Source organism: Eupeodes corollae, chromosome 1, assembly GCF_945859685.1.
Source record: "Eupeodes corollae chromosome 1, idEupCoro1.1, whole genome shotgun sequence".
Classification (NCBI taxonomy): domain Eukaryota; kingdom Metazoa; phylum Arthropoda; class Insecta; order Diptera; family Syrphidae; genus Eupeodes; species Eupeodes corollae.
This window is the reverse complement of record NC_079147.1, coordinates 241,802,377-241,830,134: the sequence shown is the minus strand read 5'-3', so window position 1 is coordinate 241,830,134 and position 27,758 is coordinate 241,802,377. Positions and strand designations below refer to the sequence as shown.

The window sequence follows — 27,758 nt, the reverse complement described above, 5'->3', positions numbered from 1 at the left end:
CGAAACGATATGAAACGAGATGAGATGAGACTGCTAAGGTTGCTGGAGAAAGGACTGAGTTCGAAGGAAAGGCAGGTGAAGAGAAGGAGTGTGGACCAAGTCCTGCCTGTAATAAACTGCTTGTGTCATGCAATCACACAAGACAAAAAAAAGATGAACGAAATCAGAGAAAAATAAAAGGACGAAGTAATGAACCCAGAATCCTAGCCAGATCGTCCAGGATAGTTTGTAACCTTTTGGTCGTGGTCATCATCCTCGTCCGTCGGTCGTCGCCAGTGCTGTGCGGTGTCTGCCATTGCCATTGCCATTTTCATTGCCGTCTGTGGCTGTGGCTGTAACGGAGAAATTAGTTTGTTACAATTACCAAATGAGCTTAATTTAATTCGGCGAGGTGACGAGTGGCTTTAATGGATGCCTTCAATATTGCTTCTGATTTTGATGCTGATGTTTATGTTGACCCTCTTTTTATATTACTACCTATTGTGTCTTGTGTGATGTTTTTGCTCCTCTCTCTCTCTCTGGATTTAATGGTCAAGAGGATTTTAATATAAAAGCCAAGTTGCAGTGATGTTGTGATATGGTTTTCTATAGATGGATATTTCGTTTTCATTGCGCCATTTCTATGTCCAATGAATGCAATATGTCGTTTTGTGTCATCTTTCTTCTTCGTTTACCTCGTCGTCGTTGTCGTCAAAGAAGACGAAGAAGAATTTCTTTGAGTTTACGACTCCACTGGGGGACGTTATATAAAAGATAAAATCTTAAACAAAAGGACATTCTGATGCTCAAAGGAGGTGGTGATAAAATTTATATCATAACTGCCAAGGACATAAAATTGAATATATGATGGAGAAGTTGACCACACTTCTAATGGCCCAAAGATAAGACGACTTATACAACACACAAGTGTATAGAATAGTGTCTCTCTATCTCTCTAGCCTATGGAAAGAAGCATATACTATCATTAAGCTCATATGGTTTTGATATTCTTTCTCACATTAGTTCAAGGCGAGGCATAATCAAATTATACACAAAACGTCCTGACGGATAGTGATTGAGGTCTATCTTTCTATACCGATAGGAGGAAAATACGTAAAATGTTAATTAGATTGTTTCATATAAAATTAATCAGGTGATGTGTCTAGGTTCTTGCAAGGTTTTTGGGAAGAGGAAATGAGTGTTTTAATGGTTCTTGTGAGAATAAAATAACATAACGGTCTTGGGCTTTGTTTACGGTTGTTTTTAATTATTTCGCTTATAGTTTTACTCCGCCTAAAAGAAGCCAGACAGTTAAACAGCATATGAATCTTGAAACTTACGTGAGTTAAAAGACAAATAGCTATGTCATGATAGTTAGTTTTCCAGTACAATTGAAGTAGTATTTTGATTTCAAATCTGATATTCACAAAATAAACGCTGGTGTGCCCCAAGGTTCTGTTTTGTCTCCGACACTCTTCAAACTTTTTTATTAATGATCTTTCGTCTTAGTTGTTTCGCTGGTGACGGTTCGTACTTTTAGCTGTTCATATTCGTTTTAAGATTTTCATTTGGGCTATCTAAGGGTCCTTCATCATCCTTGAAATGCTACACAAGAAGGCCTGATAGTTGTAAGTCACTAAACCCTAGTTCTGTATGGATTGTTGCACCACCTAGTTTATTTGTATAACAACCAAAGATACCGCCTATTTATAGACTTTAAATCCTTCTGTGGCAGCATAGTCAGGGTAGAACTTTGTAGAGCCATGAGAGTTCGGCATCCCAACAAAAATTAAAGGACTATGTACGATAAACATCATGTTCAACTGTGTATTCAAAGCCCACCTCTGTCCATCAACTCCTACTCTCACCTTCCCGTTGTGAATATTGGGTGCCTAGTACCTCAACTAAAGATTGGGTTCTACCTTATGATTGTGGCCAGCAAACGATAGAAGGGGGAGAGGTGTTTCCAGTAAGGCACCTCTCCTTATCCAGACGACAGCGGACGAATTCTCAAGATGGAATCAACGGTGAAGTCTACAGTTCCGGTAGGTTTGAACTATTTAGTTAACAACTTATAGGGCTTCTTCGACATATTCGGAGCCCAGGCCTGTAAGGAGCGGTTTATCCGGCTCCCCTTCCTTAGAGTTATACTAGGGATCTGGCCCTCCAGGTCATGGGTTGAGACATATTCTTCGAGCTCTTGGACAAGTCATGTGAGCAGTGCTATGACATTAAAATTGTCTTAGGAATTTTAATACCAAGCTAGGAAGAGAAGACATCTTTGGTGGCATAATCGGGAAATACAGCCTGCACGACACCACCTCCGACAACGGATTCAGGCTGGTCGATTTCGCTGCGGGGCGAGACGTTCTAGTAGCTAGTACGCAGTTCATACATCTCAAACTCCACAAGGGGACATGGAAATCTCCTGATCAATCAACCGTCAACCAGATTGACCACATTGCGATCGATGCACGACACTTCTCCAGTATCCAGGATATCCAAACATTCCGAGAGGCCAACATTGACTCGGACCACTACCTCGTTGTAGCCAAGGTGCGGCTACGGATATCCCGATCCAAGCCAAAACAAGGAAGTACTGTGAGAAGATTCGACGTTAGACGGCTACAATCGCAAGAGACTGCCATGTCCTTTTCCGATCGAGTCTCTAAGAACCTCTTAAGAAGTGCTATGCTTCCTGCATTAAGCATTGAAAACCAGTGGCAACATTGCCTTGCAGCCATCAGAGATGCCGCCTCTGAAGTGCTAGGTTTCACACGGCCACCACAGCGAAACCCCTGGTTTGACGACGAATGCCGGAAAGCGCACGCAGCGAAACAAGAGGCATACAAAACGGCGCTGCACAAAAGGACTAGAGCTGCTCGAGAGCTCTACGAGCAGAAGAGAAGAGAGGAACACCGGCTTCTTAGACGGAAAAAAGAGAGCGTGAGAAGCGTGCGATCGAGGAGATAGAAGGATGTCACAACAGGAATGATGTTCGTAAATTTTACCAAAAGGTAAAACAAAACCTCCCAAGGGTACCAGCCACGAACCGAAGCCTGTAAAGACGATCAGGGGAACATCGTAGTAGAACCGCAGTCGATGCTGAGAATATGGAAAGATCACTTCTCCAAATTATATAACGGCGATGACGAACTGAATTCCGTTGTAAGGGAGATAGAACCACTCAACCTCGGCGACGCACATCAACAATTCCGCCTACCCGACCTTGAAGAAGTGAAGACAGCTATATCTAAACTTAAGTCAAACAAAGCTGCTGGAGCTGACGGCATCGCTGCCGAACTATTTAAAGCAGTAGGCGATTACTTGGAAGGGAGCATGCACCAACTCATCTGCAGAATATGGTCGGAAGAAAGCATGACCGATGAGTGTAATCTCAGCATAGTATCTGTTCTTCTGTATTATGTGAACGTCTGAAGCCATTCGTCAACAATCTGATAGGTCCTTATCAGTGTGGCTTCAGACCAGGAAAGTCCACTTTCGACCTAATATTCACACTACGGCAGATCTTGGAAAAAACCCAGGAGCTTGAAATCGAGACCCATTATCACTTTATCGATTTTAAAGCTTCGTATGACAGCATCTATAGTGAAGAGCTCTACCGAGCAATGTCTAGTTTTGGCATTCCTGTCAAACTTATCCGTTTGTGCAGAATGACCATGGAGAATGCACGCAGCTCTATCAAGGTCCGAAAAGATCTCACCGATGCATTTGATGTCAAAAAGGTGTTAGACAAGGCGATGCACTGTCATGCGACTTCTTCAACATCGTTCCGGAAAGAATTTTGCAAAACTCAACCGTCAACACTAGAGGCACAATCTTCCAAAGGTCCATCCAATTTCCTGGATACGCAGATGGTGAATGATATAATTGGAAGATCAAAGCGTGATGTCAGTGGAGCGTTTTTGAGCATTGCGACGGAAGTGAAGAAGATGGGTTTAGTGGTCAATGAGGGCAAGACCAAGTATATGCTGTCATCAAAAAAGGACACTGAACGACGACGTATTGGACAAAACGTCACCATGGACAGCTATAATTTCGAGGTAGTTAAGGACTTTGTCTACCAGGAACCGCCATTGATACAGACAACGACACCAGCGCTGAAATCAAACGAAGAGTAACTCTTGCAAATCGCTGCTTCTTTGGACTTAGAAGGCAATTGATTAGTAAAGTCCTCTCTCGAGCATCTAAAATCACCATCTATAAGACACTCATCATCCCGGTTCTCATTTATGGCGCTGAGGCCTGAACCCTGTCAAAGAAAAATGAGAGTGTCCAACCAACGCATGTTGGTTGAGGCCCAGGTCCGCCTCGGACTGTAGCGCCACCTGAAGTAAGTAAGTATTCAAACAAAAAAAGTGAGTTTTTTTTTGTGAAAATTACATGGTTGAAACCTTTGTGAAAAAAGTAATGTGGATCTAATTCTAAAATTTTTTGTCACTGAAAGATTTGAATATTGCCTTTAAAACAAACCTATGTTTAAGTGCCTCTGCATTGCCCAACCTCCTTTTTTTCTTTTTTATAGATACCAATGCGCTCTTTTTAGGGCGACCTTTGCCTTTGTAATGTGAAGACATTTGTTTCATTTACATTCAATGAAAACTTATTGAAGACATTAGTTACCGAGTGTGCAAGGACTGGTTTACTATACGCAATGTCAAGAATGTCCATTTCTGACCTCAAAAAAGAGGATCGCAAGGCATTTGTAAGTCAACTCTTTAAAGTAATTAAATTAAAACAAATTCTCCAGAACAATTTTTAAAATCTGAAGAATCATGGCTTAAGAAAGTGTTCGAGATTCCTTTATATCGTATTCCAGTGGCGATTCCTTCGTGTGTTCCTGGGAATTGGGATCAGATGGAAGTGGAGGGCACCCGCGATATTAACAAAACTTTTTAGTAAATCCAGAAGCCAGTGCTACCAATATAGTGCTAACGTGTATAGCTCCCTTAGAATAAATAAAAGAACTAGTAACGATCTTATATGGAATAACTCGAGAACACTTCTCCGAGTTTGAAAAGGTAAATATTGAAACGATAAAAAGAGAGTTCAACCGATTCGTACAAAATTAAAACAAAAACTGGTATGCCGGAGGGTTTGAAGAAAAATTGTCGGGTAAACTAAAAAAAGAACTTTTGCAAGACGGATTAAGAACCGAGCTTGGAATTTAAGTTGATTTCCCAAAACAAGGTAGAGAAATTATCAATGACGTCAACACAGCCCGAACATTTTTCAAAGATCTAACAAAAACCGCTGTTATAATAGACTTGGATACGGAGTTCGTTGAACGTTTTTCAATTGTTTCAAAATCAAAATATATCTAGTATTACAAGCCCACAAGTTTTCACAAAATGTTGTTGCACGGAACTGACATTATAGACAGTTCTCAAATGGCTATCGAACAGTTTTCGGAAGATGTCTTACAAGCCCGTTAAAAGGATTCAAAAAGTTCTTCGAAGTGGGGTTTCTAGAAAAACGTCCCGCTGCGGAACCAATACCGATACTGTGCGGCGGCGTAATTGGTCCGTACTTTTTTGAAAACGTCGTCAGTGAGGCGGTCACTGTCAACAGCGAGCTCTACATGACGATGTTAACAAATGTCTTATTTCCCAAATTGAACCATATGGACAGACGACATGTCGTTCCAGAAGGACGGAACTGCGTGCGACCCAGCAAACGCCACGATTGACAATTTGCATGAACGGTTTAAGGGTAAGGTTATATCTAGCAGGGGTGATGTGAATTGGCCAGCAAGGCTCCTGTGAAGTTTCTTGAAGTCGCAATTCTATGCAAATAAACCACAATCGACCGATGCCCTAAAGGTGAACATAGCACAAGTCATCGTTAAAATTCAGGAAAAAACCCTTTACATATATTTTTTGGTAAACGTGATAATTTTTCGAGCCCCATAAGCTTTAACTATGGCGTTTGATGTTAGAAAGAGATAAGAAATATTTTAAACGAAAAAAAAACAGTTCATCCACCTTTATTCAATCAAAGGCAAGTCGTTCGAAAAGAACCTTTAAGGAACGTGGTGTTTGAGCTATAAAATTATTTTGTATTTGAGCTTCACTGTAAAGGCAACTCAAAACTGTGCATGTTTTGTTTTTGTAAATTTTCTTATAAAAAAAAATCAAAAATCAAAATAAAGAAAAAAAGGAACTAATTTAAAAACCATTTGAATGGAAGGCCTTTAATGTTTTCTTTTAATTAAAATCCGTGCAGAGCTTTATTGAAGTTATCGCATTAATTTGGGAAAAACCACAAAAGTCATCCCCATTCAAAGGCAATGCTCCCAAAAAGCAAACTGAACAGCTCCGACTTTTTAATTTTCAAATCATCATAATTTGGATGTAATCTGAGTGTTTAATTGGCGATAAGTTTAAAACGATAACTGAATTGTCGTCTATAAGCATTAACAAAGTTTTGTCAAGATTTAAGGATATAAGAACATCAGAACAGAGAAGGTAAAACACCCACAACACCTCCTTAAAGTTTATCACACGTTTCCCACACTAAGTTTTCAACATCATGGCAAAAATCCCCATTACATAATTTAGTGTTGTTTTGAATTTGAGCAGTCCACCTCCTGAACTCCCTTCTACCCCTCCTCTACTGGTGATGCTTATACTGCAAAGCAAAAAACAGAGAAGAAAACTGAAATCGAGATAATGTCAAACTTGTCATTAAGTTGCGATGAATTTTCTCTATGATGATGCTTTTTATGAGTAAATGAAGAAAAGGACGACAAAGGACGACGACGACGACGCATTGAGGGTGACATAGAGGAGGGGGTGGGTCGGTGACGAATGGAGTGTTGTATGGGATTACGAAATCCATTAGATCATCTCATAGATATGGAAAACTTGTTTTTCTATAAATAAAGATGAAGGATATAATTATTATCTTGTCACTACTTGGAGTGATTACATAAATTACTACAGGGCTTAATTACACTGTGCGTTGTTGTTCTTGTGCTTGTGCTTCTGATGTATACACATGCCTTTATGTCGGTAAGTTGCGTGATGGCTTTATGTTCCTATCACACACCAACAGGACCTTCTAGCATGAGTCAAAATCCTCGCCCTAATGAAATAAGATATAGAAACAAGGAAAAGGAATATCCTTTAATTTATGGAAATTTGACTTTAATATGAATCAATTCTTATTATTTTTGTCGTCCTGGGGGATATTATTGTTGTTGTTGTTAGTTACTGATGGGGACTTACCCTCTATAATTATTATTACACGTTGATTGATGTTTCGATGAGAATACTGATCCGTAATCGAGATAGTTTTGGTCTTGTTTTTGAGATACTCGGATACGGATATACCTTCCTTTTAACCTTTTCAATCAATCGCCTAACAACTCAATCAGCAGCAACAGCAGCCCGTCATCAGAGTCGTTTCGTTCTCGTTTTGGTTTTGGTTTTTCGTACATCGTCCGTCCGTCGTCGTGTATCGCCCTCGTCCTTCTTTCTTCATTCAGAGCGGAACGAAGCGAAGCACATCAAGCTGCAAAAAATGGCTAATCAATCATTCTAAATTAATGGAAAGTTTGTGGTAACAAATTGAACGTTTTGTTCGACCATTGCTGCTATATCCACCCCTTTCCCCACCCATCTTCCAACATTATTCGTTGGTTTGGTTCGACCCCTCTACTTTGGTGTTGTTTTGGTCGGAAACGGACCACAGGCAGCAATTGAAGAAAAAACAAGGAAGACTCCCACTTCGTACCTATATGGTGTGGAGGAGAACGTAATAGAAGAACGTCCATTAATCATTGGCATTTTGTAGGCACCAGGCACCACCAATGTAGTCGGTCTCACCTGTGGCCTCAGCCGTAATGTATTCGTTTCCAATTGGCACGTTCCTATTTCAATTTCAATTGCTATGCCGAGATGAGACGGCACGACGACGACGACGACGGAGGTGGTGGAGGTGATTTTTATTATTGCAAGGGATGAGAGGGGGTTGTGGACGACAGGGCATTATTTAGATGGCAATTTGTTTTGGTTTTGGCCCAAGCGAAATATTTAAATGCTTGCAAGAAATCTACACCTTGGATCTGGGAATGGATTTTGTTTAATGAATGCGGTTTGGGTTATAAAAGTTTTATACTTACGGTGTGGTGATGGTTTAAGAGAAACTTGACCGTCGGTCTTCGTCGTCGTGTCGTTGACTTGAGATGTGATGTCAGCAATGTTTCCAAAAATTGTCAGCACTTTGAAGTTCTTTCAAAGGTTTTGTCAGAAGATATAAAATTTGACAAGGGAGTAAAAGGAGATGAGATTCTTTGAGAAAACCAAAATCTATATTGACCATCTAAAGAATTGGAGTAATAGCAAAGTCATATAGAGATTAACTGTATAAAAAGAGGGTAAAAAGTGGAATTATAGGATTAGAACTTCAATTAACTCCGTGAACCTTATCTTAGATGTCTTTAAAAGAAAAATTGTAAATATTGAAGCCGACTGTTTATAATATGCGCCAAAGGCTTCAAGGTGGAGCCGTTAAAATTGAAGCAAACACGTGTAGCTATTCCGCTACACTTGTACTTGCACTTAAATAAACACTTGATGATGAAATTGGAAAATGGGCAAAGAGCTTTCAAAAAAAAATGTCAATTCTGAAGCTGTACAATACACGCTTTTACAAAACATCGTAATTGTTTTGAAATACAAATATGATTTCGCAGTTACAGTTTCGCAAAATGAAAACGCTTTTAGGTCGTCGTGAAGCATTTTTCCCGCCGATAACAGTTGAAATGTAAGGCTAAAAAGATGTAAGGTTAAAAGAATTCTTTCATTTGGGGAACGGAAAATCCGTCACTGATTGTTGATAAGCTTTTCAATTCTAAAATTACCAAGTTGACGTGCTTCGGCCTCAACTTGATCACTCCACCGGAGATGAGGCCTGCCTCTGCTTCTTGTTCCCTCAGACTTGGCGTTGAATAACTGACGGGCTGGAGCTTCGATGTTCATTCGGTCGACATGCCCTAGCCATCTTAAGCGTTGAACACGCAGCTTTTTGACCAGTGGCAAGTCACTGTACAGCTCGTATAACTCATGATTATATCTTCTCCGCCAGATATTACTTTGCCTGTCGTCACAAACTGGACCATGGATCGTTCGCAGCACCTTCCTCTCGAAGATACCAAGAGATCCTTCATCCGCCTGGGGGAGGGTCCATGCTTCTGCAGCACACAAGAAGACTGGGATGATTAAGGTTTTGTACAGTTTCTCTTTGGTATTTCGCGATAGGGCCTTATTCCTCAACTGCTTGTTAATGCCAAAAAAACATCGATTACCAAGGGTAATTCTACGTTTGATCTTCACGCTGATGTCATTGGAAGAATTAACAGCAGTGCCCAGATAAACAAATTCGTTTACCACCTAGAAGTTATACCTGTCAATTGTCACGTTTTGACCAAGTCTACGGTGTGAATCGTCTGTCAACCCCCATTTTCTTCGCCTCAAAGCACACCACTCTTTCAAGAACAATATTAAGGCAGCTACATGACAGCGCATCGCCTTGTCAAAGTCCTACGGTGGTTTCCAAGGTTTTGATTTGTGTGACTGATATTGGAAAATATTGTTGTGAACGAACTGACATTTATTTTCAATAAAGCGTAATTTTTTAATCAAACATTTTGCTAGCAGAGTATTCTGACCGTGTTATTATATCGGACTGATCACAATTCACGAAGTCACCAAAAACTTTTGATTTGTAAAATTTAAGACTTAATGATCAGGAGGAAACTCGAAAGATAAGTTATATGCCTTTGCTCCAAACTCGATTCAAGACCTTAAAGATGAAATTTGTGAAGTAATGAAAGACATACCGCCGCAAATGTGTGAATTGTGAATGGAAAACTTCATAAAAAGGATATGGAGTAATCCATAATATCTATTATCTCCATCTTCAATATTGTGTAGGTAAATATTTTTAGTGTTTAAAATTAATGTGAAAAATCATCATTAGTTTTTTAGTGTCCTTCATAAAACTTTATGAAAATTGTCCTTTATAAAACTTGATATCAAATTTCGGATTCGAAATCAGCGCAAAAAATTAAGTCTTAAACGTATATTTTTAAAACTTTGAATGCATAAGATTCAAGTCAAAAATGTCGTCTGTCGATATTTCTAAAAGTTCTACAAGACATTAATTTTTTGTATGATAACAAAAGTTGTGTGTTTCTTATGAGTTTATTGTTGGTTTTGTAGGGTCTCATGGTTTGTAAAAAAATTTGGTATTTAAAAGAAAAATTTACTAAAAATTAACAACAATACTTTGGATGTGGTAAAATAAGTTTTATTTCTATGTCTTTTCTAGTTCCTAAGATTTTTAGTCGACAGATAATTGTTACCAATTTTAGAAGCATTTTTTGTTAGCTTTAATTTCTTATACAAAAAATAACGATTGGATTTTTCTAAGAAAATTATCTTATCTCAGCAACAATATTTTGAATAGAATGAATAATTTTCAAAACTGTTCGTGGATTTGATGTTCGACTCGCGAACGTATAAGAATTTCCGGAACCTAAGATATATGGAGTTAATAATAAGTTAAGTCCGTTGTGGACCCTTTAAGAAGCATAGGGGCTCTTCTACGCCTACGGAACATCGTGTGCAGTTTCTGGAAATATGTTTCAGATCCCTCTAACTCTTGCCTAGTGAAGCTGATTCTTCCTCGAATGTCCTGCGCCATGTGCCTCTCGGTCATACAGCTCTTCTTCCTTAAAGCGGATTCAGCTGCAATGCTTGGCCTGCAATGCAGTGGTTACTTCTTCGAAGCGTATGTCCAATCCATTGCCACTTACGCCTTTGTATAATAGAGCCTATAGTTTCCTCACCTGTCCTTCTATTAAGGACTTCATTGGATATTGGGATTGGCCAGAAAATCCTTAGGAAGTAGCTTCCTTGTAATGGCTAAAGCAACCTTCCAGGTGCTACACCCATAAAGAAGCACAGATTCGACAGTTCTGCGAAACATTCGTAGCTCTGTTCTTAAGCTGATAGAGTTATTCCTTCAAATTTTCGACAGCATACTGAACGCCACTTGGGTTTTGTTAAGTTGTTTCCAACCTTTATGGAATAGCGTGAATTCTCCATTGTTATCCTGCACAAACGAAAGGAGTTTGGCACGGATGCCAAAACTCGGCATGGCTCTATACTCGTTCCTGTAGATGCTGTCATATGCGGCCTTGAAATCGTTGAAAAATCGTAGATTTGATGTTCTTGGGTTTTTTCCAAGATCGGCAGTAATGTGAATATTTGATCGACTGTGGACTTTCCTGGTCTAAAACCACACTAATAAGGACACATCAGGTTGTGGGCGATGGGCTTTAGAAGTTCACACTTTACGGCAGAGAAGATTTTATGGGCAGTTTTATCAGGTTCGGGCAAACAATACTGATGTTCCATTAATCAGGCATGCTTTCTTCCGACCATATCTTACAGATAAGTTGGTGCTTGCTCCTCACCAACTTATCTCCAGCTGCTTTAAGGAGCTTGGCATTCAAGCCATCCAGTCCATTGACTTTATTAGACTTCAGCTTAGATATGACGATCTTTACTTCGTTTAAGTCGGGAGGACGGGATTGTTGGCTTTCGTCGTCTATGTTGTCCTTGCAGCCTTCGGTTCGAGGTTTATGAACTCGTGAATTTCGTTTCACGTGCTCATAAAACTTTCGAACCTCATTCCTGCTTTTATACATCTCAACTTCTTCGACCGCACGCTTCTCATTATCTCTATTTTTCCTTCTGAGAAGTCAGTGTTCCTCTCGCCTCTTCTGCTCATAGAGCTCGTAAGCAGCTATTGTCACTCTATTCAGCGCATCTTTGCGTGCTGTTGTTCGACTGTTTTTGCTTGCCGACATTCCTCATCAAACCAGGGGTTCCTTGTTGATGGCGGTTTGAAACCCAGCAAATCAGAGGCGGCTTATCTGATTGGCAATGTTGCTACTGGTTTTCGATACATTGTGTTGGCGGTAGAGAACGTTGGAAAAAGATTTGGCGATCTCTTGCGATTGTAGCCGTTCGACGTTGTACCTTCTCCCATCACCTCCCTGTTTTGCTTTGGATCTGGAAACCCGAAGTGCAACCTTGGCTACAACGAGGTAGTGTCCGAGTCGATGTTAGCTCCTCGAAAAGTTGGGACATCCAAGATGGTGGAAGCGTGCCTGGCGTCGATCGCAATATAATCAATCTGCTTGACGGTAGATTGATCTCTAGAACTCTAAGTTCCTTTGTGGATGTTGAAGTGTGGAAAACACGTACTGGCTACTGTGACGTTTCGCCCCGCAGCAAAATCGATGAGCCTGAATCCGTTGTCGGAAGTGTTGTCGTGCAGGCTGTTCTTCCCGATTATTCCACCAAAGATGTCTTCCCGTCCTAGCTTTTCATTAAAATTGGCCAGGACTATTTTTATATCGTAGCTAAAACACTGCTCATATGTTTTGTCTAAGAGCTCAAAGAACATATAATTGGTGTTGTCATGTGGATGTCATGAGGCGCTCGTTGATGCACCTATTGCTCAAAGATTTATTCCCTAAGTCTGGCTCCAATGACAACTTCGCATCAAAATAAACGCTGTTGGTAAATATCGTAGTTTTTCATCTTCTTTTTGCGTAGCCAATTCCATGGTTTTTCTTAGATGGCGGTGATGGCTGCTTTAAAGCAGATAGTCAGGAAGTTACTCCGACGCACGACTTTCAACCTGAAGGATCAGTTCCTTGATTTAACTTGAATGGCGAAAGTCGGCATATCCGCTCCTTACAGGCCTCGGCTTCGAATATGTCGTAGTAGCGCTATTAGCTGTTCACTAAGTAGTTCAACCTAACGGGAACTGTAGACGCCATCTTTGATTCCTCTTGGAAATTCCTCAACTGCCGACTAGATGAAAGTAGAGATGCCTTAGTGGAAACACCTCTCCCTCCTCTCGTTTGCTACCTCCAACAACTTTCCACTGGGGTTTGAACCCAGTCTCCATTTGAGATACTAGGGACCCGATGTTCAAAACAGGGAGGTGAGAGTAGAAGTTAAAAGACAGGTGGGTTTTGAGAAAAACCTGTGGACGCTTGTGTCCTCTTGAATGCACATGTCTACCATTTGAACATCACGATAATTGTAAAATCTAATTATAGTCACAGTCGATCACAAATGCGTCTAGTTTGTTGATAATCATAAGACCAACTCATTTAATTTGTTGATATCTATCAAGCATCTTATTGATAGTTGATAGCTATGATAGGGCTGATAGCTCATTATTGGTTATCAATTTAATCAAATTTTGCTTCGAGATATTCGCTTCGAGTAAGAGAGTCAAATTTGTTATGTTTCGTGTCTAAGTGAGCTGTAGATTTTTGCTATGGGAAGACTACTTTATCTAAACCCAGACTTTTCTTTTAATTACTAAATATTTATCCATTGAGCGAAATGTTCAATGAAAGCTGTAACCAACCTGTCAAATTAATTCTTATTATTGGATTCAATGATGACCACCTATGACCACTATTCGTGTTTTTTTTTACATTCGAAATATGGGAAGCTGGCCACATTCCAGCGCAACATTTCCAAAAATTGTGCAATCAAAATAGTAAAGCTAAGTTCACACGACTATTCGATTTGATTTTGTAATCCCGAAAACCTTCCTTATGTTCAATAATTCCATTAATAATTCAAAGTTTGTATTTAATTATCTTTTTAAATTTATAAACTCAACAAAAGTCTTATTAAATGTCTTCCTCTTTCAACTGCATCATCACTCTTCTTTTCGGTGTTAAGACTTTAAACCATAATATAAATCGTTTAGTATTCCGTTGAGTTGAGTTATTAACGTGCATTTGCAATTTTTCATCGCATAAATTAAAAAAAATAGGTACCCACCCGAATGTGGGCGTTTGAATTCCGTTTTTATAATTAATTAACCCCTGCAGTATAACCAACCTAACCTATACATGTTGTTTTGAAGTGAGGCTAATATCATTCATCAAGAGAAGTATAGAGGTAGGTAACATTTAAACTCTCAACACGAATTTCTATTAAGCCTCACACTGCACTGCGACTGCAAAAGACTTTTTGGAAGTGTGATGTACATTAAAGTTTCACCAATTCATTCAACTAAAACAAAAACAAAACTGCACCTCTATGTACTCGTATTATTTTTTACAAGCCAAAAGCAATGCCTCACAAAGTGTTATCTGTCCTAACTCTGATGGCCAATCCCAAAACCCAAAGTAAACCCAATTTTAAACAAACTCACTTAACATTCAACATCATAGAGGCATATCTACGGATACCTTCGAATATGAATCAGATGCGAGATATTGTATCTGCTTAAAGAGAGAGACCCCATCAGACCTCTGCCTCAAGACTCCAGACGCAGACCCCATGTATCAGACTCGACGGAATAGACTCTAGTCAAAAAATGAGATTCAAGTTACAGAATTCAAGACTAACCAGAGACACCCGAATCGAGACCGAAAGCCCCAGAACCATCGCACTGGACGGACGGAACGATGTTGAACCGTTAATGGAAAAGATACAAAAGTATCTTTCGCTGCTTGGTATAAATCAAAAATTTCGCTGGCATTCGCAGTCGCAGTCGAATTTGCACAATTCAATTCGCAACAATATAACTGTAAGTTGTGCCCAGCCATAGCCAGCGAACCAGCCAGGCAAACCACGAAATCCAATAAATTTTAGATTTGTCTTGTGGTTGAGCGTTGATGTACATTGTACTTACATATATTTCAAACCGAAGTGGAACTCCTCTACATATTGGGCTGGGCGTGTGTTCCATAAGAAGAAAGACCGAAAACGAACTTAATTTGTACATGAATGTTGAACGTGGCTAAGGATCCGAATCACATCGTCGTATCGTGTGAAACGTTCAGTACCAACTGATGTGACGGGAAGGAAGGGTATCTACTTCTACTTCAACTTTAGTCGAAGAGCAACGATGACGATGACAACGAACGACGTGAAAAACGGTGCTTGTTGCTGCAGCAGCCGGCCAAAGCCGATGCTGTGATGGTGGCATAAACAGCAGAGTTCTGATAATTACCTAAGCACGCAACACGTGTCGGGCTGTTTTTTAGGACGCCATCCAACTAACATAGCACCACCCTGCCTCGTCCCATCTTGGCCCACCTCGCCGCGCTGTGCCGTGACACTCTCTGATGACTGGGTCTTAATTTATTGCCACCAAAAACTGAGTCTCAGACTTATGCACAGCTTGATGCAGTCTCGACTTGCTTTTCGTTTGCTCAACGGTGCTCGCTCGCACTAAGCGTTTCCGAGTAATCCATCTGTTTAGCACGTAATCTGTGTTTCGCAACTCATGACACGTCTCGGGCTTTACTTCCCGGATGTTCATATTGTTCTATGTTCCCTGTTTGTATGTATAATGTTGTGCATGAAGTCCAATGAAAGGGGAAGAGAAGGGACTACCAACCTACTTAATTCCTTGTCAATAAACCCATTGATCCCAACTAATTTTCAAATACGCATCCCGGTGTGTTTTGAATGGATTAATTTGCGATGACAGTTAAGATATTTTAACTGGCTGCCGACACGAATTGATTTTTCAATTAAAATAAAATCACATCATTGGATTCGAAACGGAACGGGACGGGGTGGGTTGCGCCTTGTGCCTTTTATGCAAATACCTAAATTATATCTGGTCTGTCGAGAAACCATTGTACCTAAGTTATTGTAATGTATTTTGTGTGCTATTTCCTTTATACAAAGAGATATAATGTATATTATGATGCATGGCTTGACACAGAAGCCTGCTGATGCTTCTCTGCTGATGGGTATACTTTACTTATACGAATTTCAATCCAATATGGATCATCGGCTATCTTTTCAATATTCGAAGACAACGGTCGAAGGGTCTATGTAGATCTAGAGAGGGATGGTAATGGGAAGTGCGGTATTGGAGAGTTGAGCGATTTTATTTATTTTTACTTTGGTGCATGAAGTAGCTATGTGTACTTGTATCTTTGCACACTACAATGTGCTTTGTTCTGTGTTTCAATTTTATTGATACTGTCTGTTTCTGATGTTAATTCAGGAGCGTAGTCAAAAAAAAGGAAATAGTTTGGAAGCCTTGAGACGAAACGAACATACATTCAGGTAGCGTTACAGTCCAGGACGGACCTGGGCCTTAAACAACATGCATCTCTAGCCAGCTCACTGACTAACCTACTGACTCCAGTTTTCTTTTTATTTATCACATGAAAAACTTATATACACATTGAATTTTTGTCTAAAAATTTAAATATTTTATTTTTTCCACGCCAAGTTGGCTAAGGTCCTCTCCCATCTGCCTGATCCACCTGAGTCGTGGTCTGTCTCTATTAAGCCGTCCATCAGGATTGGATTCGAAGACCTTTTGGGCTGGAGCTTTGATGTCCATTTGCTCTGTATGACCTTTTCATCTAAATCCTTGGACTTTTATTCTTCTATATTTAGAACAGAGTCGCTGTGCAGCCCGTACAGTTCGTCGTTGATTCTTCTCCTCCACTCTTTATCTATCCAGATGAGCTCAAAAATCACTTAGAGAATTTTGTCTCTTGAAAAATCCCAAAACGTTCTCATCTTGCCCTGACAAGGTCCAAGACTCAGTGCCATACAAGTGAATAACGATGATGAGTGCCTTATATATGTAGGGTGGCTTTAGTTGTTTGAAAGATGATTTCGCTACTCAATTGACTAATAAGTCCGAAAAACAGCGATTTGCAGGAGTTGGTCTTTGTTTTATTTCAGCGCTGGTATTGTGCCTAGATAGACAAAGCCCTTAGCTATATCAAAGTTATAGCTGTTCATGGTGACGTTTTGTTATAGACTTCGTAGTTCAATGTAGTTGTTTGAAAACAGCATTTACTTTTACTTGCCCCCATTGGCCACTTCTCCGCTTCTGTCGAAATGTTCAAAAACGTTCCACTGATATCAAACTTCGATCTTCCAATTTTGTCCATATCATTGGCGTATCCGAGTTATTGGCCAGACCGAATTCTGTTTTGCACAATTTTTCCATAAAAGTCACGCGTAAGTGCTTCGCCTTTTTTATTTGTTTAGCTTAATACAGGCTATAACTTAACATAACTTAACTTAACACCAAAAATAAAAATAAGTTGGGTGGCACAACAGGCCGCTGAGAACCAGTCCGTTACAACTCTCAACCATTCCTGTGTGCGAGTAATGTTGTCAGGAATGGAGAGGATTTTTCATGACAAGAGTTACTCTTGGAGAGTTAATGAGTCGCGACCTTCCTCTACTGCGCCGTCCCTAGGAATTGGATTCGAAGACCTTCCGGGCTGGAGCGTTGATGTCCATTCGCTCTACATGACCTAGCTATCTAAGCCGTTGGACTTTAATTGTGCTTACTAGGTCATTGTCGCTGTACAGCCCTTACAGTTCGTCGTTATATCTTCTCCTCCATTCTCCATCTATGCGTTCGGGACCGAAAATCACCCGAAGAATTTTTCTCTGAAAGCATCCCAAGACGCTCTCATCTTTCTTTGACAGGGTCCAGGCCTCAGCGCCATAAATGAGAACCGGAATGATGAGTGTCTTATAGATGGTGATTTTACATGCTTGAGAGAGGACTTTACTTCTCAATTGCCTTCTAAATCCAAAGAAGCAGCTATTTGCAAGAGTTATTCTTCGTTTTATTTCAGCGCTGGTGTCGTTGCCTGTATTAATGGCGGTGCCTAGGTAGACAAAGTCCTTAAATACCTCAAAATTAACGCTGTCCATGGTGACGTTTTGTCCAAGACGTCGTTGTTCAATGTCTTTTTTTGATGACAGCATATACTTGGTCTTGCCCTCATTGACCACTAAACCCTTCTTCTTCGCTTCAGTCGCAATGCTCAAAAACGCTCCACTGACATCACGCTTTTATCTTTCAATTATGTCAATATCATCTGCGTATCCGAGTAATTGAATAGACATTTGGAAGATTGTGTCTCTAGTGTTGACGGTTGAGTTTTGACAATTCTTTCCAGAACGATGTTGAAGAAGTCGCATGACAGTGCATCGCCTTGTCTAAAACCATTTTTGACATCAAATGCATCGGTGAGATCTTTTCCGAGCTTGATAGAGCAGCGTGCATTCTCCATTGTCATTCTGCTTCAACGGATAAGTTTGGCAGGGATGCCAAAACTAGACATAGCTCTGTAGAGCTCTTCTCTATAGATGCTGTCATACTCGGCCTGATAGGTCTTTATGAGCCAAACTGATAAGGACCTATCAGGTTGTTGACGAACATCTTCAGACGTTCACATAATACGGCAGAGAGGATCTTATACGCAATGTTAAGGAGACTGATGCCTCTTTAGTTGGCGCAATTTAGAGGATCTCCTTTCTTATGTACTATGCTGAGATTCCACTCATCGGACATGCTTTCTTCCAGATCTTCTTTGCAGATGAGTTGGTGCATGCTTCCTACCAAGTCATCGCCTGCTGCTTTGAATAGTTCGGCAGCGATGCCGACAGCTCCAGCAGCTTTGTTTGACTTCATTTTAGTTGAAGCTATCTCACTTTGTCGAGAACGGGTAGGCGGAATTGTTGATCTGCGTCGCCGAGGTTGAGTGGTTCTATCTCCCTTACAGCGGAATTCGGTTCGTCATCGCCGTTATATAATTTGAAGAAGTGGTATTTTCATATTCTCAACATCGACTGTGGTTCCACTACGATGTTCAACTGATCGTCCTTACAGGCTATGGTTCGTGGCTTTGGTAAAATTTACAAACTTCATTCCTGTTGTGACATCCCTCTATCTCCTCGATCGCACGCTTCTCATGCTCTCTTTTTTTTTCCATCTATGAAGCCGGTGTTCCTTTCTCCTCTTCCGCTCGTAGAGCTCGCTAGCAGCTCTGGTCCTTCTGTACAGCGTCTGTATGCCTGTTGTTTCCCTGCATGCGCTTGCCGGAATTCGTCGTCATACCAAAGTTTTCGCTTTGGTGGCCATGTGAAACCTAGCACTTCAGAGGCGGCATCTCTGATGGCTGCAAGGCAATGTTGCCGCTTGTCTTCAATGCTTAATGCAGGCAGCGTAAGACTCCTTAATAGGTTCCTAGAGACTCGATCGGAAAAGGACATGGCAGTCTCTTGCGATTGTAGCCGTCTAACGTCGAAACTGCTCACATTACTTTCTTGTGTTGGCTTGGATCGGGATATCCGTAGCGGTACCTTGGCTACAGCGAGGTAATGGTGCGAGTCAATGTTGGCCCCTCGGAATGTTCGGATGTCCTGTATACTGGAGAAGTGTCGTGCGTCGATCGCAATGTGGTCAACCTTGTTGACAGTTGATTGATCAGGAGATTTCCATGTCCCCTTGTGGATATTGAGATGTATGGACTGCGAACTAGCTACCAGAACGTCTCGTCCCGCAGCGAAATCGATCAACCTGAATCCGTTGACGGAGGTGGTGTCGTGCAGGCTGTATCTCCCGATTATGCCACCAAAGATGTCTTCTCTTCCTAGCTTGGCATTAAAATCTCCTAAGACAATTTAATGTCATAGCCAGGGCACTGCTCATAAGTCTTGTCCAAGAGTTCTTTGGTGTCTTCATCTTTTTCCTCTGTTGGGGCTGCGCGCATATAAGGCTTATGTTGGCGAATTTAGCCTTGATGCGGATTGTCGTGATGCAGTCGCCGTAGTATAAATCGTAGTCTTTTAGTTTTATTTTGTCCGGTCCATCCCATCACACTTCTTAGATGGTGTTAATATCTGCCTTGCAGCAGTTTAGGGCTTCCGCTAGTTGCTCGCCTGCACGTATACTATTAAGGGACCTAACATTCCACGTACAGATCCGAAGCTTGTTGTCCTTATTTCGTTTGCTTGGGTTGTCAACAGTGAATTGGACCATACCTGAAACTTGTTGGTGCTTCGCAACTAAAGGTATTGTTTGCGTGGCCAGGAAATCACCCCGACGGCACAATCCCCAACCTGGACGGCACAATCCCCAACCTGAATGCACATGTCTACCATTTGAACAGGCGGTCAGGATACTCTTCATTTTTAAATTTAAACAATCTCAAAGCTCTGTGGAAGCAAGTATCGATCCATGTTTCAAAAAGTGGACTATTCAAAATTATACCTTTTACTGGAAAACCTTAAAAACCAAAATTGTGATTGGACTGCCACTTAAACGTCGTTAACAATGAGCACAAGTGACAGTCTGTTTCACTTTTCTGTCTCTTGATAAACATCAAGTTAAAAGAGAATGCTATTCAAAAGGTAGATTTCAAAATGTGATGTCTCAAACAATTCTTTTGTAAAACTTTCTGATGTAAAATAAAACTTACCATGACACCTTATAAATACAGCCCTGTATTCTTCAGCCAGTGTGTTATAAGCATCAGCATGAGTATCAGTATCAGCATACCCAATACCCATAATATTGAACAAGAAGCCTTTCTCTATTTCTTCCAATATTTCCATCTATTTCTCTTTTTATGTTTCTGCACTGATGTGCTTTGCTAGCTGTCTGAGCTGCCGGAAAATTGCGTCTTTTGCGAATGGAGTTTTGAAAATTTTACATATCAAAAGCACATGCTGCATCCAATGTTATGATATTGGCCCCCGTCTCTCTAAACTTTAGTCTTATAGTTTACAGAAACAAAATTCATTTATTTCAAATTGCACATAAATTTATATGCGCGCTTTGAATGTTTCAACGCAATTTACTACTTCATCGCCCACATGTCTCACGGTATTATATTATTGTAGCACAAGTCTCAGGCTCTGTCTTCTATATTTTACTCCGTTTTAAAGTTGCTGCAGCCGGACTGTCAGACTCAAGTCTACAACTGATGCAGTCACGACACTGTTGCACTTTAAATGGAATAAAAATGTGAAGAATTTTTGAAAAAAGAAAAAAGCATAAATAAATTAATAAAATCCAAACAATAGTCACATGGAAATATTTTTTTAATTTTTTTTATTCTTGTCCCGCATCGGAATTAATTTATATCAATTTGACACATTTTTATATTAATCGTGATTTTCCACCAGATATCCAATTAAACTATGTTGTTATGTTCTCTCTCCTGCTGTCTCTGTGAAGTCTGAACTGCACTGTTCTGCACAAGTGCTGCGGCCATTATAATTAATATGATGGGGGCTAAAAGGGTGTTCTGGAGGTTGAATATGTCGAACTATTGGTGTTATTAGCTTGTACAATATTGGCACTCAGAAGCTAAACCATATTGTTCAGGTTTTTAGAAAAATGGCAAAACATTTTAAAATTCTATAAGCGAGTTTGCTGTTGGTGGTGGTAAAATTTATTAAGGCTATAGCCACTTTATAGTTAGTTGATGGAAATGGAAATGGGGAAACCGCACCGCACTTTATGGTCTTTCTATGTTCTCTGGTTGGAAAATTGATAACAATAATTAGATAATGGTTATGGTGTGTTGTCGTGTAGGTATGTGCTTTTATCATTTTTAAGTTTTAATTTTCTCTAAGACTTAATACTTTGCGGTTGTTGAGTGCCAATATAAGTTCATATAGATGGTATCGCATTGAAGAAATATTGATTCCATAATTGAAAAATTTTATAGAACTTGAACTAATGGATTTCTTAGAATTGGTACTTAAAACTAAATTAAAAAGCTTCTATCTTCATAAATTGGTCATTAAATGGGATATGCTGTACGTTGCAGTCTTGAGAGTAACGTTTTCATAATGAAGAAAAAGATGAATTATGTGATACTTAAGGTGGTCAACGTAGAAGTTTTGATAAAAGCGGTCGGTTTTGATTGTTCCTAGTTATATGTTCATACTTTCTTCGTGACTAAGAACTTTTCTTTGGAACCTTTAAAGTTCCGTAGTTGAACCTTAACAATAAGAAGTAAATTAGGTTACACAACAGTTCGTAGAGATCCAGGGCCTATTGACAACGCTACACCATTTCTGTGTGCATGTAATGTCAGGGTTGGAGGGGACCTATAGTTTTTATACCAAATCTGAACGGCAAATTTGAGAGAACCATTTTTATGATAAGAAATACTCTTAGAGGATTTGTCAATTTCTCGCAAAAGGCAGTGCTTTAGATGGTACAGACAGGATTGAACCTAAGACCTCTAGCTTGACAGTCCTACGCACTTACCATCACGACATGGGTACTATATTTGGTTGAATCTTGATTGTGGTTAAAATCTAGAAGCATTCAGCCTTGTTAGTATATTCGTCGGTTTTGGCCAAGATTAGGTTTGGACATTTTATTGGGGGCTTAACCCCCATTATTTTCGCTTAATTCAAGCTATAAGCATAACTTAGACATTGACTATAATAATGTTAACTTATAACTATACGTGGAGGTGGGTCAAAAGAAATTTGGGGTTATATGTGCTGAAGTTGAAATCAAATGAATTTGGATTCGAATTGACCAACCGAAGCGTACTGATCAGAGGTTCGCTATGGAGGAAAGAATTAGGTGTATGAACAGTATGTCAGCAATTTGTCCGGTTCCTCTAATGAGTTGAGGTTTAATAGACGGAGGTGATCAATATAAGGGGTAAGATTAAAGGATTTTCCCAAGGAAGGTTTTGAAGTGCAAAACAAAGAAATCTTCGTTGGAAGCTTTCTATCCTTGCTATGTGTATATCTTGATATGGAGACCGAACCTGCGACTTAAAATTCTGCGAAAATTCTTTACTTCATCTTTTAAAAAAACCTAATGCAGTCCAAGGTAACAGAAAAGGTCGAGATCCCTTATGTTTTCTCCTGTATTTATGGAATAAATATGAAGAAATTTATGATGGGGAGCGTTTACAATGGAGAAGAAACACCATCGGCGTAAAGAGATATTTGACAATGTTTAATGACCATGTTAATGTCATTAATTGTAGGTATAAAAAGGAGAGGACCTAAATGCCTATCTTGGTTAACACCTGAAGTGGCTTAAATAAAATTGGAACTAGTAGATCTAAATCGGCAATAAAGTTCACGATTTTCAAGTTAAGAAGCAATCTATTTCAGGAAAATAAGTTCAAAAGCTAAGGAGGAGAGTTTGATAAAGATTTTGAGAAATAATGTCAAGCTTTTTGCTGAAGTCAGTGGAAACCGTATCAACTTCATTTCCGTTTTCTTAGGCTCTTAGAGTGAAAGAAACGAACTCTACAAGGTTTATGATAGAAGATCTATTATTTATGAAGCCGTGCTGTTCTTGACGGTTGGCCTTGTTACGGTCACACTTACATATTAACATAGACCAATGTAGATGCATTTTGTTCCATCATAGAAGTCGTATAAAAGAGTCCGTGTGGATGTATTTGCAGCGAGTTGTAGCCCGCCCGGAATTTTTATGAGTCGCCACAGCATAATCACTTGGTCAGGAGAGGTAAACGCACCAATGTCTTTTTTTGGACATTTACAGAAACTCTATTATGACCATGAACCCAACAGAGCCTTAAGTTTTGCTGTTTAACAAAAACTCTTAGCTATTCGCAAAAGCAAGCCACAAGCTTTGATTTTATTTCGATGTTAGAAATTGCTTTAATTGCCATCATTAAGATTTGTCTAGCAGCTTTCGTCACTACCAAGACCTCAGCTTGGTAAACACTGTTGCAAGGGTTATCCAATCCTCTTTACTAGAAAAGGTGGTTTTAAATGGCTTGTAGAACTTTAAACGGAGTACTAAGTAGGCACTGCATACTTTATTACCCGCTTATTTCTGTAAAACGGGTGTGTAACCAATGGGGTTAAATTTCAGCAGTGAATTTGACTTGGCCAAAATGCATTATTGACTGCTGGTTCTTTTACAAATAGATCCAGAGGATTTTAAGTTAAGCATTGCTTCTAGACCCGCAGTGGATGTGTTTGTTATAGTTTCTGTGATACCAATGCATGTCATTCTTTGTATCTTGGTCATGGTTCTAAGATTGGTGTCTTTATCCAATGTTTTCCACCAGGGGCTTATTTCATAAATATTGACATGTGCGACAGGTGACAAATTGTAAATGACAAACCTGACAATTGTCTAAATTCTATCCCATGACAAATTGGCAATTTTGTAAAATTTTTGGGTAAATTGCCACAGTTGTCAACATTTTGAAGCATACAAAAATTGTCATGGCAGTGAATTGTCAGGGATTTTTTGACAATTGTCACAAATTCCCCGACAAATTTGAAGTGACATTTTATTTTGAAAAAGAAAAAATAGTAAATATTACAAATTTTGACAGGCAGTTCAGTTTTGATAGTAAGGTGACAATTTTATTTAAATATAATGTTTTCAAGTGAAAGTGATGATGAACGCGAAGTACGCCAACTTAGAATTTTTAGACAAAGCATTAACAATGATTTCGCTTCTTTAAGTGAATACCAATTTAAGGAAACATTTCGCGTCAGCAAAACAACAGCAGAATATATTTTGTTAAAAATCGATCGGCACCTCCAGCATCCCACAAAAAAAAACCATGCTCTTGATGCTATAAGACCGAAATTTTATGTGCTTTACACTGGCTTGGAAGCGGGGCTCAGTACCATGTAGTTGCTGATTGACAGGGTGTTTCTAAAAGTTACATTCAGCGCAGAGTCAAAATATTCTGCAATCTGATGGTAGATAATCTAATGACGGAAAAAAATTCGCTGATCTTCGGACAATACATTTTAGACATTTTGCTGGCATTGTTAATGGATCATTTATAAGAATTGATGCTCCAACTGATAATGAGTCACAATTTGTTGACAGAAATGGTGACCACTCAATTATCGCCATGTTTGTATGCGGGTCAAATTTAGAGTTTGTTTCTGCACGCTGCGCTGGCCTGGATCCGTTCGCGGTGCTAGAATTTTAAGAAATAGCTCATTAGCACGACGCTGAGAAAATGGATGGCGGCCAGTTCCAAATGCTATAATTTGAGGAGACTACGGTTATTGACGAACAAGTTGGCTGATAACACCAGTTATTCCACACCAAGTTGAACAGTCTGAAAATCTCATAAGAAAATAAAAAGGCTTGTAGAAAATGCATGGGGCATTCTAAAGAAACAATTCCTTGCCTTAACTATTTGAGATTGTCAACAGCAACTGCATGCAAGGTTATTTTGACTTGTACCTACAATACTGCATAACTGGGAAAATCGTTTGTGAAGTGAACATACACCATTTTAAATGATGGATGATGATAATGGTCATGACAAAATTATCATACTTTGACAATGATAAAATTTTCACGACAAAATTGTCGTTGTATTTAACTGTCAATTATGTCAATGTTTATGAAATAGGGCCCAGAGAGAGGACCAGATCATTCTTCCATAATATTTAAGTAAAAGTCTTACTATTCAAGACTGTAAATTAAGTTCCTATGCAAGACCACACCAAAATACTTTGCGGAGTCGAGAAGTTTAAGTTGTCTTCCTATAGTAGAAAGAAGTTTGAAAGGAGGTGATCAGTAGTGATGTTGTTGTGTCGTTGATGAGCAACTTACTATGTTTGTCTGTATAGCTGTTATCATGGGAACAGGATATTGAATAAGAGATTCAAGTCCAACTCTGTAGAATGTTTTCTGGATATTTAGACTAAATCTGTAGGTCAATCAATGTGGAGTTAGAACTTCAGAATCGGATGCCATTTCAAGTGCTTTTTTTTTACAATTTTAGCCTTCTTCCAGGATCATGCTTATGTTATGAAGGCGCCATTTAACGCCTTGTTAGCCTATAGTTTGATGCTAAGATACAAGGATTTTTCTTGGTCAAAACTTTTGTTTTGCGAGATTAAAATATTCAAGTTAACGTTAATCCTTTAAGAGCCGAATGTCTTTAAAACAAAAAATATGCAAGCTAATTTTTTTTATTTTAAGGAAAAACGCATAATGTAGCTAAGAATATGAAAACAAAACTGAAAAAAAAATACATAAAGTAAGTTTTTTGGAGCTGTACCCAAGCGAGTAAAATGGCACAATGCATGTTTATTTTTTTTCAAATGAAACATTTATAAAAACTCCTTCTCTACGCAAAAGGCCACGTCGCATTGCTTGAAAATATAACTTATTCAGTTATGAGTTTGTCGACATCGTAGTTGCTTAGCTATTTTTCGGAAACTGGTTTTCACTAGTAAATAATACAGAAGAAGCTCAAGGCTGTGTATAAAATCGCTAATAGTGACGAACAATAGCCGGTTGAAACTGCAATAAGTCTATGTTGCTGTTGTAGACCATTTTATACAACTTCCATGCATTGACGATAACTGAATTTATCATTATTGTAAAATTGCGAAATGTAATTCGGTTATTATTGATGGCTTGATTATGAAGGTCAACGCCTGCCATACCAGAACTGTACTTTGCGATCATTTTCGACCCTTTTACATTCACTTTTGCTTTTTCCTTCCAGCACCATCGGTTAACAGAATGCATTGGTTCGATACCTTCAAAGTTTGGGCCTACACTCACAGCACTGTTGTTATTCCATTTCATTAAAAGTATTTTATTGGCAGTATCGTATCTGTGATCATAGAATTCTCTGTTTTCTTTTTTGAACTTTTCATTTGATTTCAGCGGACATTTCTTTGTTCTAGACTCACGTACAGTCCCAATAGCTCGAAAACCTTTTTGTTTCACCAAACCAAGCAGATCACGAGATGTCAAAAAAATATCAAAAAATACAATCTGATTTGAAGGATGTATAATTTTATCCAAAAACTCAACAATAACTCTGAATCCAAGTGACATATGATGTTTCGCCATGGTGACGTTTTTGGTTTCACAATAGTTTTAGAATTGGTACAAAAAACCACAACTGCCCGTCAGCATCCAATTTGTAAAGCCAAATCTTACAGGCTTGTCTCTAATGAATTGTATCGAAGAGTGGCTCCTTAGTATTTGACCATTGATTCATCAACCAAAAGTTTTTCATGCATGTAACCAAACTGGCAAAAGTTTTCGTTAAGAAGGGTTGTAAATGGTCTTATTTTTGCTTTTTGTCGGTGAGAACCAAATTGTTATTGTCAGCAAGGTGGAGATATTTTTTAATTTCTTTGAATCTGCTTCGAGACATATTGCCTGTTTGCCAGTACATATTTTCCTTGGCCAGTAATAACATGTACTCTAATAGCCACTGTTAAGCCAAAGTCTTTCAAACCGTCTCCTGTGAATGGAAAATTGTTGGCACTAGACTGCTCAACAATTAAATTTACTACTTCTTCATTAAAAAAAAGTTTAAAAAACTTCAAGTTCCGACTTCCCATCCAATGTAGTTACCATGCTTACCTTTTGTCTCAAAAACACACTGTTCACGTTTTGCGGTGTGCATTCTACGCCGCCGTAGCTCTTGAAGCAGTAAATCGTCTTCACTTTCACTATCACTGCTACAAAACAACTCTACTCCACATGGAACATATTGCGGGATGGTGCAAGTTACAATATCTTCAGCATCACCCTCTTCCACATCCGTATTATAATCTGGATCTGGACATTGAAAACAATGTCGAAGTTTTTAAAGCTTGAAGACGTTAAGACGCGTCCTTAGTTCGGAAAGTTTCTGCCTTAAAGACTAGATGGTTTTAAATTCTATTCCAATGTAAATCCTTATCTAAAAAAAATGAAAATGTGTACCTCATTAGCCTTTGTACCCCAGCGAGTCCTATCTGTCCTACTCCTCAGGTCTCGTTCCGAGCGGATGTAAAACCACATTTGTCTAGCCTATTCCCAAAAAATTCGAATCTTCCTTACCATCCAACTATTAACCGATAGCACTTACGCCCCTTCTTTCCAAGGTCATATAAACTTTGATTAAT

The 27,758-nt window shown here is 39.3% G+C and overlaps 1 protein-coding gene across 1 annotated transcript; it reads right to left on the bottom strand.

Moving 5' to 3' along the window:
- Positions 1-203: 203 nt before the first annotated feature.
- LOC129949463 (piggyBac transposable element-derived protein 2-like) lies at positions 204-26,709 on the bottom strand. Its single transcript, XM_056060946.1, has 2 exons — positions 26,134-26,709; positions 204-332 (listed from the first exon to the last, which is right to left on the bottom strand). The coding sequence occupies exons 1-2, from the start codon at positions 26,707-26,709 to the stop codon at positions 204-206; spliced, it is 705 nt and encodes a 234-aa protein (XP_055916921.1).
- Between the last annotated feature and the right edge of the window lie 1,049 nt (positions 26,710-27,758).